Source organism: Delphinus delphis, chromosome 5 (assembly GCF_949987515.2).
Source record: "Delphinus delphis chromosome 5, mDelDel1.2, whole genome shotgun sequence".
Classification (NCBI taxonomy): Eukaryota; Metazoa; Chordata; class Mammalia; order Artiodactyla; family Delphinidae; genus Delphinus; species Delphinus delphis.
In genome coordinates, this window is record NC_082687.1 from 33,686,336 (window position 1) to 33,698,574 (window position 12,239).

Sequence of the window (12,239 nt, forward strand, 5' to 3'; positions counted from 1 at the left end):
AGAGAAAGAAATGAATATAATAAATATTTAGGAGGTGGATTTGACAGGCTTGAGGATATGGGGAGGGAGGAATAAGGAAGACTTATTGCTGGTTTTTTGGAACTTGAGAACTGGACAGAATAGAACAGTACTGGGAGAAAGGAGGATGCTACTATGTGCTATATACCCAGCACAGGGGCTAGTACAATGAAGGAAGTCAATAAATGTTAGTTGAATGGATGCCTCATGCATACATGAATGAATGAGTGCTACAGACAATGAATCAATGTTCCTATTTTCCCAAAGCCTCACAAGTATTTGGCTGTATACCTAGACGTTTACTTAACTGGTTTTTATCTCCTCAATAGGATGCTTTTAAAATCAGGACTTATGAGAACAAGGAAGCGAAAGAATTAGGAAAGAAATTGTGAAAAGGAAGAGAATCCAAAGCCAATGCTCAGGACTTCAGAACAACCAGACCTCCTCCCATGACCCCATAAAATAAGTCAATTACTTTTCATGTTCAGCCTTATGCCAACTAATGTAAATGCAGCTATTCCTTACAGAGAGTTAGCGATTCCTGATCTCTGGCTACTGCAATAATGGCTTCATTCTGCTCAACTTATTCAGCAGTGAGGGGCTGAGCAGACTGTTCCCTGGATCTCTCTGTTCTGAGTTATAATCCTCTCCAAGTGCCCACATATGGCCACAGGAGCCCGGAGCTAAAAGGATTTACTGGGAGAATCCCCAAACAGCCTTATGTCTCCAGCTGCACTGGGGTACTATGAACCTGAGTTATGTGATTGTGACATGTGTTTATGTTTTTATATCAAATTTTGTCATTTTGGGTTACTGTATTTTTCTGTATTTGTCTTATAACCCCTAGAAGGCAAAAGCCATGATTTCTATTTCCTTCATAACTTCCCAAGAGTCAGGTACAATGTTTAGCATAAAGTGAACACTGAGCAACTACTGATGATTGTCCAACTGTAAATATTAAATTGAAGGAAAGTGATGGCTTTTAATGGTCAATAAAATGTACCATGTATCTAGTCTTAGGAAACAAAATGTTTATTGAAATGGTGTATAGATAAATTACAACCAGCATAAACTGTTAGTGGAGTTTTCAGCATGGGTTCTTATACTCTTAAAATGAAGTGAGGCTTTGCAAGTCCATTGTCCCATAGGAAAAACACTATATTTTTCTTTTTAGATAGAGTCATTTCATAAGTAAATCACTTTTGAAATGGTCTTTTATACGTCTCCAGCCTATGACCAAAACAAAAAATATATTAAAAAGATATAATTATCTCCATTTAAAAAGAATAATTAAATATGAATGATTTAGGGGTAATAAATATGGAAAAAATACTTAGTCATTTGAAATGCTAGAGTTTGCTCCTATTATATTAGCATATACTAAACTATGTAAGAAATAATTTTAAAAATCACCAACACACAATGACGTGTGATCATTAAAATGCAAACTATCACAATGATTTTATTACATCTTCAGGAAATAAGCTAAAATATTATTATCTCATTAAATAAACAAATTTTAAATAATTCTGCATTCAGTCATTTGGGAATACAGTCCAAAGTGAGTTTTAATTGTCATTCAAGTCTAACTATTCTTAATAAAAGACTTAAAATTAATAAATAGAGTAAGAGAAAATGGGAAGAAAATTTCATAAAAGTTTCTGAAACTTTGTGGGTTAATAGAAATGAACATCTAATCCTCAGGGTAAAATGACTTAGTCATATTCTATTTCAACATGATGTTCTGGTCCGACCTGTTTGGCTCCCCCAAGGTGGTGTTGCTGTCCTTCTCCAATGGCGATTCTGTTATATGGGATTAATTTCATGGTGGTTTTCTTCATTGAATACCACCGGGATTTCCAAGTGGCCCAAATAATGCCATTATCATAACCATTAGTAGTAGATGTTTTTGAGTAAGTGCCACCTAAAACAAATTGTAGATGCACATATCACTGCTCTTGAATCTCTTCCCCTCAGAAAGTCTATAAAGAACTGTCTATTATGAAGTCCATTGCCATTTACATCAGATTTTATAGTGTTATCTACTTGCTGAAAATATCCTTAAAGACTCCTAAAATCTCCATTTACAATTGACATAAACTTATTATTAAACAAACTCTTACAGCTGTGCTGTGCTTTCTGGTCACATCCATACTTTAAATGTATTCACTGCTAACAGGCTTAGAGCCCCAAATTTCCCCAATTGGTCTCTATCCCTAAGTTTAGCCATCCTGGATTCAGCTATGATGGACCACCTTTCTGAAAACAGGTCATAATTCCTCATCAGATGATCTCAGGTCATCTGAAAAACACAATTTTACCGGAAAATACGAGGAGCTCAGTTCTGGAATGTTATTTTACATCTCCATTATAAAGTGGAGGCCAGGCTGAAGTGCTTTCACCTCGTTCCTGGACACTAGATCTCCTGTGATTTTGTAAGGGATTGTCAGAGTCTAGTACTGGAGGGTACCACAAGCTATCAACACGGCTACTCTGGACCATATGGGTCAGGCACCTTCCCTGAGAGCTTCTTCTAATTACATGGTTTGTTGGTGCAAAGCTAAGTTAGGTTTCAAAAGAAAACATTGTGGGGCTTCCCTGGTGGCACAGTGGTTGAGAATCTGCCTGCCAATGCAGGGGACACGGGTTCGAGCCCTGGTCTGGGAAGATGACACATGTCGTGGAGCAACTAGGCCCGTGAGCCACAACTACTGAGCCTGCACATCTGGAGCTTGTGCTCCGCAACTGGAGAGGCCACGACAGTGAGAGACCCGCACACCGCGATGAAGCGTGGCCCCCGCTCGCCGCAACTAGAGAAAGCCCACGCACAGAAGCGAAGACCCAACACAGCCAAAAATAAATAAATTAATTAATAAAAAAAAAAAAAAAAAAGAAAACATTGTGAAAACCAAAAGGTAAGTTTAAGTAGTTTTTAAGAGGATTCCAAGTCACCTCTTGGCTAGGACAGTGCCCTAAGGAGGGAAGATTGCTCATTTTAATGGATGAGGATTTCTCCATGCATACCTGTTGGGTAGTTACAATAGTTTGTCAGTAAGTAAAACCAGTGCTCAGAACTACTCCAGTCTTAGAGCAAACTATAGCTTGCCCTCCCCTTGTCCTAAAATAAGTGTCTACACTCCTCAGGCTGGACTCTTCTCCTCTTAAGCTTTCATAGACATCTGCCCTCACCAACACATCCCTGCTCTTTGCTTAATTCCTCCAGACACCTACTCACTGCTTACTGGATCTATCTGACACATAGCTCATGGGAAGCTGAACCAAGCTACTGTGTTAACAAGCATAAACATGGTAATGTTAGTCCATCCAGATCATATATATGGTAAGCCTAGAGGAGACACCATAAGCCAAAGTATCAACTCTGATGGAGGCACGATGAATACCACTGCATAGTTTGCAGCAGTTGGATTTCTTGTAGAAGGACCAATTTCAGGTATAAGCTAGCAGTATTCAATTCTGGTTTAAAATAAAGAACTATATAATAAGCTCTCAATATCTTTATTCATTTCCTTATATTTATTTATTACCTTTTATAAAAATATAGACTATGCACAAATTCATGCATCTAAGGAAGAAAGGCATACCTTGGTAATAAATTCCATTGAGGTGGCCAGCATGACATTTGTTCATCCACCAACCAGATCCATCCTGTTCAGCGCAGTTGCCTTCAAACTTATCGTTGTCATTGTCCCAGGTACTGAACTGCATGCCATTGTGGGATGTGAAAAACTTGTCACTAGTATCCTCGCCAAAATCGTAGCCATCAAACGCATCTCCAGCATCTCCACCAATAAAGTAGGCATATGTCATGCGGTATTTGTCATTTTCACCTGTCACCCTGAACGTAGCATAGTCTGCAGTACTACAAAGAAGGGAATAGAGACCTTAGACCCTGAGCCTCAGAAGGCATCTCAGAAGTTCTCTCTTTCATAGGACAATTGTTTGGAATTTTTAACTTTGCTTCTTAATCTGAAATGTGCTCATTGAATAAAATTTTCTGCAAATCTGGCAAGGGAAAATGGGTGTGGGAACCCGCACCACTCAGGATGGGTCTAGAAGACTTCAAGGAAGGCTTCTAGTCCCAGGAAGACTAAACATTTCAGCCATCTGAATGCTTTTTGCCTATAAGATCCTAATATCCAATCCAGATATGTGGATGAACCTGACTAATTTCATATTTTCCACTTTTATCTCAGTATGTAGCATGTACACACAGTTCTCATAAACCACATTCATTATCTGACAGTGAGTGACAAACAATGCAGCAAACTTGAAGGAGCTACAGTTCCATTAGCCACTCATACCATCTAAAGTGTGAAGTCCTAAAGGGGTTTTCCTTTCTCAAGGCAGTGTGGCAGTGACAAGAAGGAGGGTTTCCTCAAGCATCACAAAAAAGAAGTTCCCTGTATGGCCCACAAAACATGAGCTATAGGATCAGAGAGAGATTCTCCCCTGGAAAAAAAGTTGTGAATGAGGGCCAGAATTCTATGGAGTTCAGGGAAGAATGGGCTTTGGTGCATGAACAGAGATTTCCAGAAAACATTTAGCTTCCCTGATCTCTAGGACTTGGGATATAGGAGATGTTCTCATAGGAGGTCTACTGACTATGGTATTATACTTTCTGGTTAAAAACTTTAAAAAATAAAAATACGTATTTGGGCACAGACTATATTTCATCATGCCATAGACGTAACAAGAGGGTTGGATATTGTTTTTAATTTTAATTAGGCATACAACACTCAAAGTGCCCAGGCGGCTCTAGCTCACCAAAGAAGCCAGCTGGTTTCATTTTAAAGTAGCTCTGGATTTGACTGACTGAATGATCATTAAAGCGCTGGGAAATCTGAAGAAGCTAGATTCACTCTTCAACAAGGATAATCACTAAGAGGATGGGTTGTAGAGTTAACCTATCTAAGTTTAAATCCATCCTTTACCCTATACCAACGATGCGACCGTGGAAATGTTAATCTGTAAAATGGGATTAATAGTAGTTCCTGCCTCTTGAAACAGTTATTTGGATTAGATTAAATTATAATTTCATGTTCAATTTATGGTACATATTAAATGCTCAGGAAATACTAGCTATTATTTTGTATGGTTCCAGGGTAAGTGGATTGTACCAGAACACTTAGATCCTGCCTAAATAGGACCTAGCAACTTGGACTGCCCAAGAATCAAACTGACTTCTGGGGAACATAGTTGGATGTGCTCTTCTCATCTGTCAGACTGTCTTCCCCACTGTTCTGTTGAGAGCTGGAAAGTGCATACTCCAGAATGTCTCTACGGCAAAAAGTTAAAAGTCTTTTCTAATAGTACCTGGTTCTGCCATTCCAATCCTCCAACTGCACTCTTAATACATATGGGATGGTAGACTGTGTGCTTATCAAATGAATCTTCTCATTTCCCAGCCAAAATTCTGTGTTTCCAGTAGGAGACAGATGTCCAAACCCTTCTTTATATTGAATCCAGTTTTTCTTGAAATCCACACTGCCATCAAGCCTCTAATTACACAATTGTATGGGCAAAAGGAGAGAGTGGATTATCAGTGCACACACAAAAAAATTATAAACATTTTGTCCAAAATATGGAGGGTCTGATTTCATCGTTTACTAAGTGACCCTGGGCTAGCTGCTTGTTTTCTCACCTATCAAGTAGGAATAATGACGCTTACTTCTTAGGGTTGTTGCAGGGATTACACCAGAGAATGTAAAAGTACTTAAAAGAGCGACTGGCACATGATAAATTATAAACTAGTAGTTTTAAAACTACTAGTAGTAGTTTTAACTACTATAACTACTAGTAGTTACAGAACTAGTAGTTTGTGCTTTTTTTGGCCGTACGCGGGCCGCTCACTGTTGTGGCCTCTCCCATTGCGAAGGCTCCGGACGCACAGGTTCAGCGGCCATGGCTCACGGGCCCAGCCCCTCCGCGGACCGGGACACGACCCCGTGTCCCCTGCATCGGCAGGCGGACTCTCAACCACTGCGCCACCAGGGAAGCCCAAAACTAGTAGTTTTAAAAAGACTTCTAGAAGACTCCAGAACACCAGCTTGATATTGCTGATTCTTGTACTGATGGCAGAAAGATCAACTTATTGCTCAATCTGTGTCTACCAGCCAGAGCTCCCATCACTCGCTGGCTCTGAGTGCCCCCTGCAGGATTAGTTGTAACAGTGGTCAAAGGTAAACAATGCAAGAGGATTTGCAGTGGGTGCCTGGAGCTGGCAAAGGCAATAGAGGGTCCTGATCTTGGAACAGCCTCAGTGTATCCTCTGGGTGACATCATCTTCTTGTGATGGGCAGCCCTAGGTCTTGATGTACCTGTCAAGAGAGATCTCTTCAAGTTCTTTGTCACTATGATATTGTGATTATGTGCCATCATGAATCTACAACAGCAGGGCCAGCATAGTAGAGTCACAGCACAGACTGAAACCAGACTATATCCTTACTCTGTTACTTATTAGTTATGTGACTTTGGGCAAGTTATTGATACTCAGCCTCTTGTGCCTGTTTCCTCCTCTGTAAATAGCGATAAGAAGGCAAAAACTACCGCAAAGGGAAGTTGTGAATGTTAATTGAGTTAATGTTCACAAGGTGCTTGGAAACGTATCGGGCATATAGCAGAACAATTAGGTGTCTATTAAATACATTTGTTGTGGGAAAAAATACCTTCTGAAACACAGTCCATCCATTTCCAGACCCATCAATTTCACAGTATACTAAGAACTGCTGCTTAGCTTTCAGAGGTTTGATAAAGTAAAGCCCACTCTCTCTGGCCCCCTTATTGGCAATGTCTTGACAATCTGAAAAAGAAGAAATGTTTGTGGTGGTTTGAAATCCAGGTAAGACTGTGCCAGCCTTGAAAATGACATTTTTAACTTGTCGTAAACTATTCACTTCCTGAGAAGTATTTTCTTACTTCTCACGTGATTATTCCTTTAAAGTATTTTTTTTTTAGCTACTCAAGAAAAGTCTAAGCAGACTGTTTAGATTTAATAGCTAGACATTTTCCAATGTATTTGTATACATTCCAATACATACAATCTCCTTTACTTTTTATATTTGCTTTGATGAACTTAATCCAATATAAAACTTTCACTTACCTTTCCCAGTTGTATCATGTATTTTCACTGTATCTTGACAAGGTTCCTGACAGTTTGCTTCCAGTTGGACCACTTTCTGTTTCAGGTTGATGATTTTTTGATTATTTGAATTATATATTTCCTGCAAAAATCTATAAGCAAAATAATAAGATAACCGAGTATTCCTTTTAGAGGAATAATTTTGTATATTCTTTTAAAAATACCACCTTATTTTCTCAAGAATTATTTCCTGATAAATTACTCCATTCTTGGAAAAAGTGTAAAATGACGTTAATAAATAAATTGAGGTGAATTAAAATTCTAAGCTTTTTGGAAAAGAATATAACAGGGTCCTTGCCAATAAAGAGTATCATTGTTAAGTGGTCTTTCTGAATTTATCTTTTGCATAAAGGGCAGCAGATAATGAGGTACACAAGTGATGACCTTGATTAATAGGAAGACCCTCTGGTGATTATTCTTGGGATAATATTCTTAGGGAAAGAAAGGCCCTGTTCTGAAATTCACATGTGCTGAAGCATTATTCCTTTTCACTTGTGGATTTACTGAGGATCTGTTTATGGACTTCAATCTTATAACTTACATAGGAAAAGTATCTGGGGCACTACCTTACCTAAAATAAAATAACGGACATTTTCCCTTTCTTCTTAGTGTTTCTATTTACACAGCTTCAGCAAAAGCCTGGAGGAAGTGAAAACTCCTGCTTTTGTTGTTTCTCACAGGGATGCTTGTACATATTCAGAAATGATAGAAAACTACCTACAGTACATAGATTGTCATCTCTTTCTTTGAGGTTCAGGATAGACAAACTATTTGACCACGTTTTTCTCTACTGCGCCTTAGAAAATTTCTACACTGTAGTCTCCTTCAACTTCAATGATGAGCAATAATAATGCAAATCATAATGCTAATAATATCACAATAATAATAATAGCCCTCTGATATCAAAAAGAGGATAAATCCCTCCTGGGCCACTTTTCCTCAGCCATCATTTATCTCAATTTCTTATACTACTTTGAGAAAAATTTAGGAAAAAAATTGAGGAAGAAACTAAAACTGTATCTGAGACCCTATGTTCAGAAAGTCTACGAGTCCCTGGGAAGTTGTTAACAGAGACATCTTACTTTCAATAGAAGGGAGGAGAATACGTAATTGCAGGTTCCATGATCAACAGGTAGCTTTACAATGTTTGTTACACTTATCTCTTAAAACACATTTTTTTCTGCTCTGCCTTCAGTATAATTTACTTTTGCAGCCAAGATCCTTCCTATGTCTCTGCTTACAAATTCCTCACCACACATTTGTTGACATTCTTATAAAAAGAATTTTATTTTCAACACCCATATTCCCATCAGTTTGAATTTATGTTGTAAGACAAATGGGGGTGAGGGGAAACATTTTGGTAAATACGGTCATAAAGCATTTGAAGACACCTAAAACATCTTTCTCCCACATGATTTTTTTTTCTACATCATTATTAAAAAGCAATTACAATCCAATACAACTCATATTGCCTAAATACTTCTATCTCCACTGTGTTCAAGATGGTCAGGCATCATGTCAATTAGATACAAGTAGAAAAAAATAAAAAGATTTCTTCTACTGAAGCTTGGAATATTGAGTAAACACTAGCTCAGTCTTGGAGAGCAAATTGAAACAAAAAATGCTTACCGAACTGTTGATTCATGTGTTGAAATCAATGTTTCGTATTTCATAATTTCTTCCAACATTTTCTTGGAAATCTTGGTAGCACTCTCTATCCCATCTGTAACATGGGATCAGAGACATAAAAATACGTGAACAAACAGAACCACTGAAATAACAGCAAAAGAACTTCACAGATGAAGTTCTCAGTCAGTGGTGGTTAGATTCTCACTTGGCTTTGCTGGTCCATCAGAGTGGTAGCTGATCTGGATTGCTTTGACCAACTCTTTGGCTTCTGATGTCTTGTTCTCAACCTGACGTAAGATGCCTTCCAAATTCTGTAGATCCTTATCTACACTGGTTTGGTAAGTAGACAGGAAATCTGCAATTCCACAGGTAGTTGGGCAATAACTACCCTGAAAATACAATAATAGAGTGCTTTAAAATCCTGATAAAAAGCTACATAAGATCTACTAATCAAAATAGGTAAAACCTAGACTCCATTAAAAAAAAAAGTCTAAACTGCCAAATGATATTTGCGAGAGAATTTCTTTTATTTCTCTGCCCACGTCCAGTGCAAACACAGCGAGAAACATAAAAACTACTTACAAATCTTTCATCTAAGATGCAGCAGTTGTCTCGGGTAGCAATATACTAGAGGAGAAAAATACAGACATTTCACTAGTTTATCGTATATTTTCTTATTTTTAAGCTTTCCATTTAAAACAAATACGTTTTGTAAACAGCACACTTACTGCCAGGCATGTTGAAGAGAGCAATGAAAGAGTATAGAAGCAGAGGATTAAACTCCGGGGGTGTGAGGACCAACTCATGGTGTCGGGGGTGCCCGGTGGTCCAAGCCTGAAGGGTCAGAACTGTGACATTTCGGCTCCAATTGTCCCTATATTTAAGTTCCGAGGATGGCAGGACCGCCAGTGGCTGGAGGTGATCACGGGGCTTTCTTACCAGGGGGGCGGGATGTCTTTCCAGTCTCTTTGTCCTCATCCTGGCCCCGGACTAATGTTTAGTCAGGTTCCCAGGTTTTGCACACAGGTCTAAGCTCCTCCTTTCTGGCCCAGCTCAACCCTCCTGCGAAGCCAACTCTTCTGCAAAGGCTAGTGAAGCATTAGCCTTAGTTGCGATGAGGAGGGAGGGGGCCGGGGAGGCTGTGTGTTGCAACAGCTTCCAGTACAGGCAGAGAGAACAAACACACAGCTGACCTTGGCCAGAACAAACCGCCCCAACCTTAAGACAGAGCCTGGTACCATAACCCAAATACCCCAAATTACCGCAAGTCCTTTCTTAGACCTGCGATGAAGGATCATTACTTTTAACCTGTGCCTATGGTAGGTGGAGGCTTTGCCTTCCACCAGGTCTCAGCATGTCACTCTTGACAGGAATGAATGACACTGGAAATGTATTCCTGCCCCACTGTGTTGGCCATTTTCTTTTTTATTTTAATTGAAATATAATTAACATATAACATTATATTAGCTTCAACTGTGCAACATGATTTGATATTAGTATATATTATGAAATGATCACCACAGTAAGTCTAGTTAACATCTGTCAGCACACATAGTTACAAAAAACTTTTTTTTCTTGTGATGAGAACTCTTAAGATCTACCCTCTTAGCAACTTTCAAATATGCAATACTGTACTATTAACTATAATCCCCATGCTGTACATTATATCCCCTGGACTTATTTTATAGCTGGAAGTCTGTAACTTTGGACCCCCTTCACCTATCTATTGACTATTTTCATAGGTTCTCAGTTTGCAGTGGGCTTTTTTTCCCAGATGGTAGCCTAAGGATACATGCCCCCCCTCATTTTATTTATTTTGTTAACCTTTTTTTTTAATTGCAGTATAGTTAATTTACAATGTTGTCTTAGTTTCAGGTGTACAGCAAAGTAATTCAGTTATATATATATGTGTGTGTATATATATATATATATATATATATATATATATATATATATATATATACACTTTTTCAGATTCTTTTCTCATTACAGGTTATTACAAGATATTGAATATAGCTCCCTATGGTATAGAGTAGTTCCTTATTCATTATCTATTTTACACATAGTAGTGTGTATATGTTAATCCCAAACTCCTAATTTATCTTTCCCCCACCCCATCCCCTTTGGTAACCATAAGTTTGTTTTCTATGTCTTTGAGTCTATTTCTGCTTTGTAAAAAAGTTCATTTGTACCATTTTTTTAGATTCCACACAAATGTAATATCATATGATATTTGTCTTTCTCTGTCTAACTTACTTCACTTAGTATGATTATCTCTAGGTCCACCTATGTTGCTGCAAATGGCATTATTTCATTCTTTTTTATGGCTGAGTAATATTCCATTGTGTGTATACCACACAGCTTCTTTATCCATTCATCTGTCGATAGACACTTAGGTTGCTTCCATGTCTTAGCTACTCTAAATAGTGCTGCAATGAACAATGGAAAGCATACACCCTTTCAAATTACGGTTTTCTCCAGATATATGCCCAGGATTGGGATTGCAGGATCATATGGTAGCTCTATTTTTAGTTTCTTAAGGAATCTCCATACTGTTCTCCACTGTGACTGCACCAATTTATCAATACATTCCCACCGACAGTGTAGTGAGCTTTTGAGCTCAACTCCTCCCTCTGTCTGGAAGCACCAGCTGGTGGGGCACCACACCTGCCACAGAGGGGAAACAAGTCAGGAGCCTACTTTGTTTTCTCTGAGGCTTCATCTCGTTACCACAGAGGAAACCCTGGCTACAGGAGGCAGGGGCTAGGAAAATCCACGTCCCATATATGTGACTGGGAGCTTAACTGAAGGAAAGGGCACAAAATGAAATATTAGGTGGGAGCTGTCCTTTTCATTCTGCCCCTAGAGCTTCCTTGTATATTGGGACAACATGCTTATCATCATCTCCTATTGATAATTTACAATTATGCAGTATCATTACCCCTATTTTTAATATCCCTCATTTCATTCTCTGAAAGCAAGCTTACTGCAAATTTTGATTAAATATTTAGTGGGAGAAATACATCTAAATTGAAAGAAATACTAATACTTCAATGTTTAATCCTAAATCTTTACAAAGGAATACTTGTTTTGATTTGAAACAAAGATAAATGTTCCTACTCAGTAAATAATCAATAATTATTATAACAAAATGAGTACATCAAAACCAGATTTGTTGCCTTTTCTTTCCTCCTTAACAGTTACCCTCTCTGACTTACCAATCATTGCCAATCACATCACCAACCACCAGCCAATTAAAGCCTCACAGTCATCCTCCTTGTTTATTCATCTCATCAGTTGTCGAAGCTTATTATTAAAACTATTTTCTCACTGTCATTTCTTTTTTTTATATAAATTTACTTATTTTATTTATTTATTTTTGGCTGCATTGGATCTTCATTACTGCACGCGGGATTTCTCTAGTTGTGGTGAG

General features: G+C 38.3%; 1 protein-coding gene across 2 annotated transcripts; it reads right to left on the reverse strand.

Annotated features, from left to right (window-relative positions):
• Positions 1–1,029: 1,029 nt before the first annotated feature.
• Positions 1,030–9,735, reverse strand: FGG (fibrinogen gamma chain). 2 transcript variants are annotated; one of them, XM_060012178.1, is made up of 10 exons: positions 9,535–9,733; positions 9,389–9,433; positions 9,012–9,195; positions 8,807–8,900; positions 7,139–7,269; positions 6,705–6,838; positions 5,353–5,537; positions 3,621–3,898; positions 1,773–1,942; positions 1,030–1,248 (listed from the first exon to the last, which is right to left on the reverse strand). In XM_060012178.1, exons 1-10 carry the CDS (start codon positions 9,610–9,612, stop codon positions 1,234–1,236), a joined length of 1,314 nt encoding a protein of 437 aa, XP_059868161.1. In that variant the 5' UTR covers positions 9,613–9,733; the 3' UTR covers positions 1,030–1,233. The 2 variants fall into 2 exon arrangements, with proteins under 2 accessions (XP_059868161.1, XP_059868160.1); XM_060012177.1 differs by lacking the exon at positions 1,030–1,248 and having other exon boundaries at positions 1,263–1,942; positions 9,535–9,735.
• Between the last annotated feature and the right edge of the window lie 2,504 nt (positions 9,736–12,239).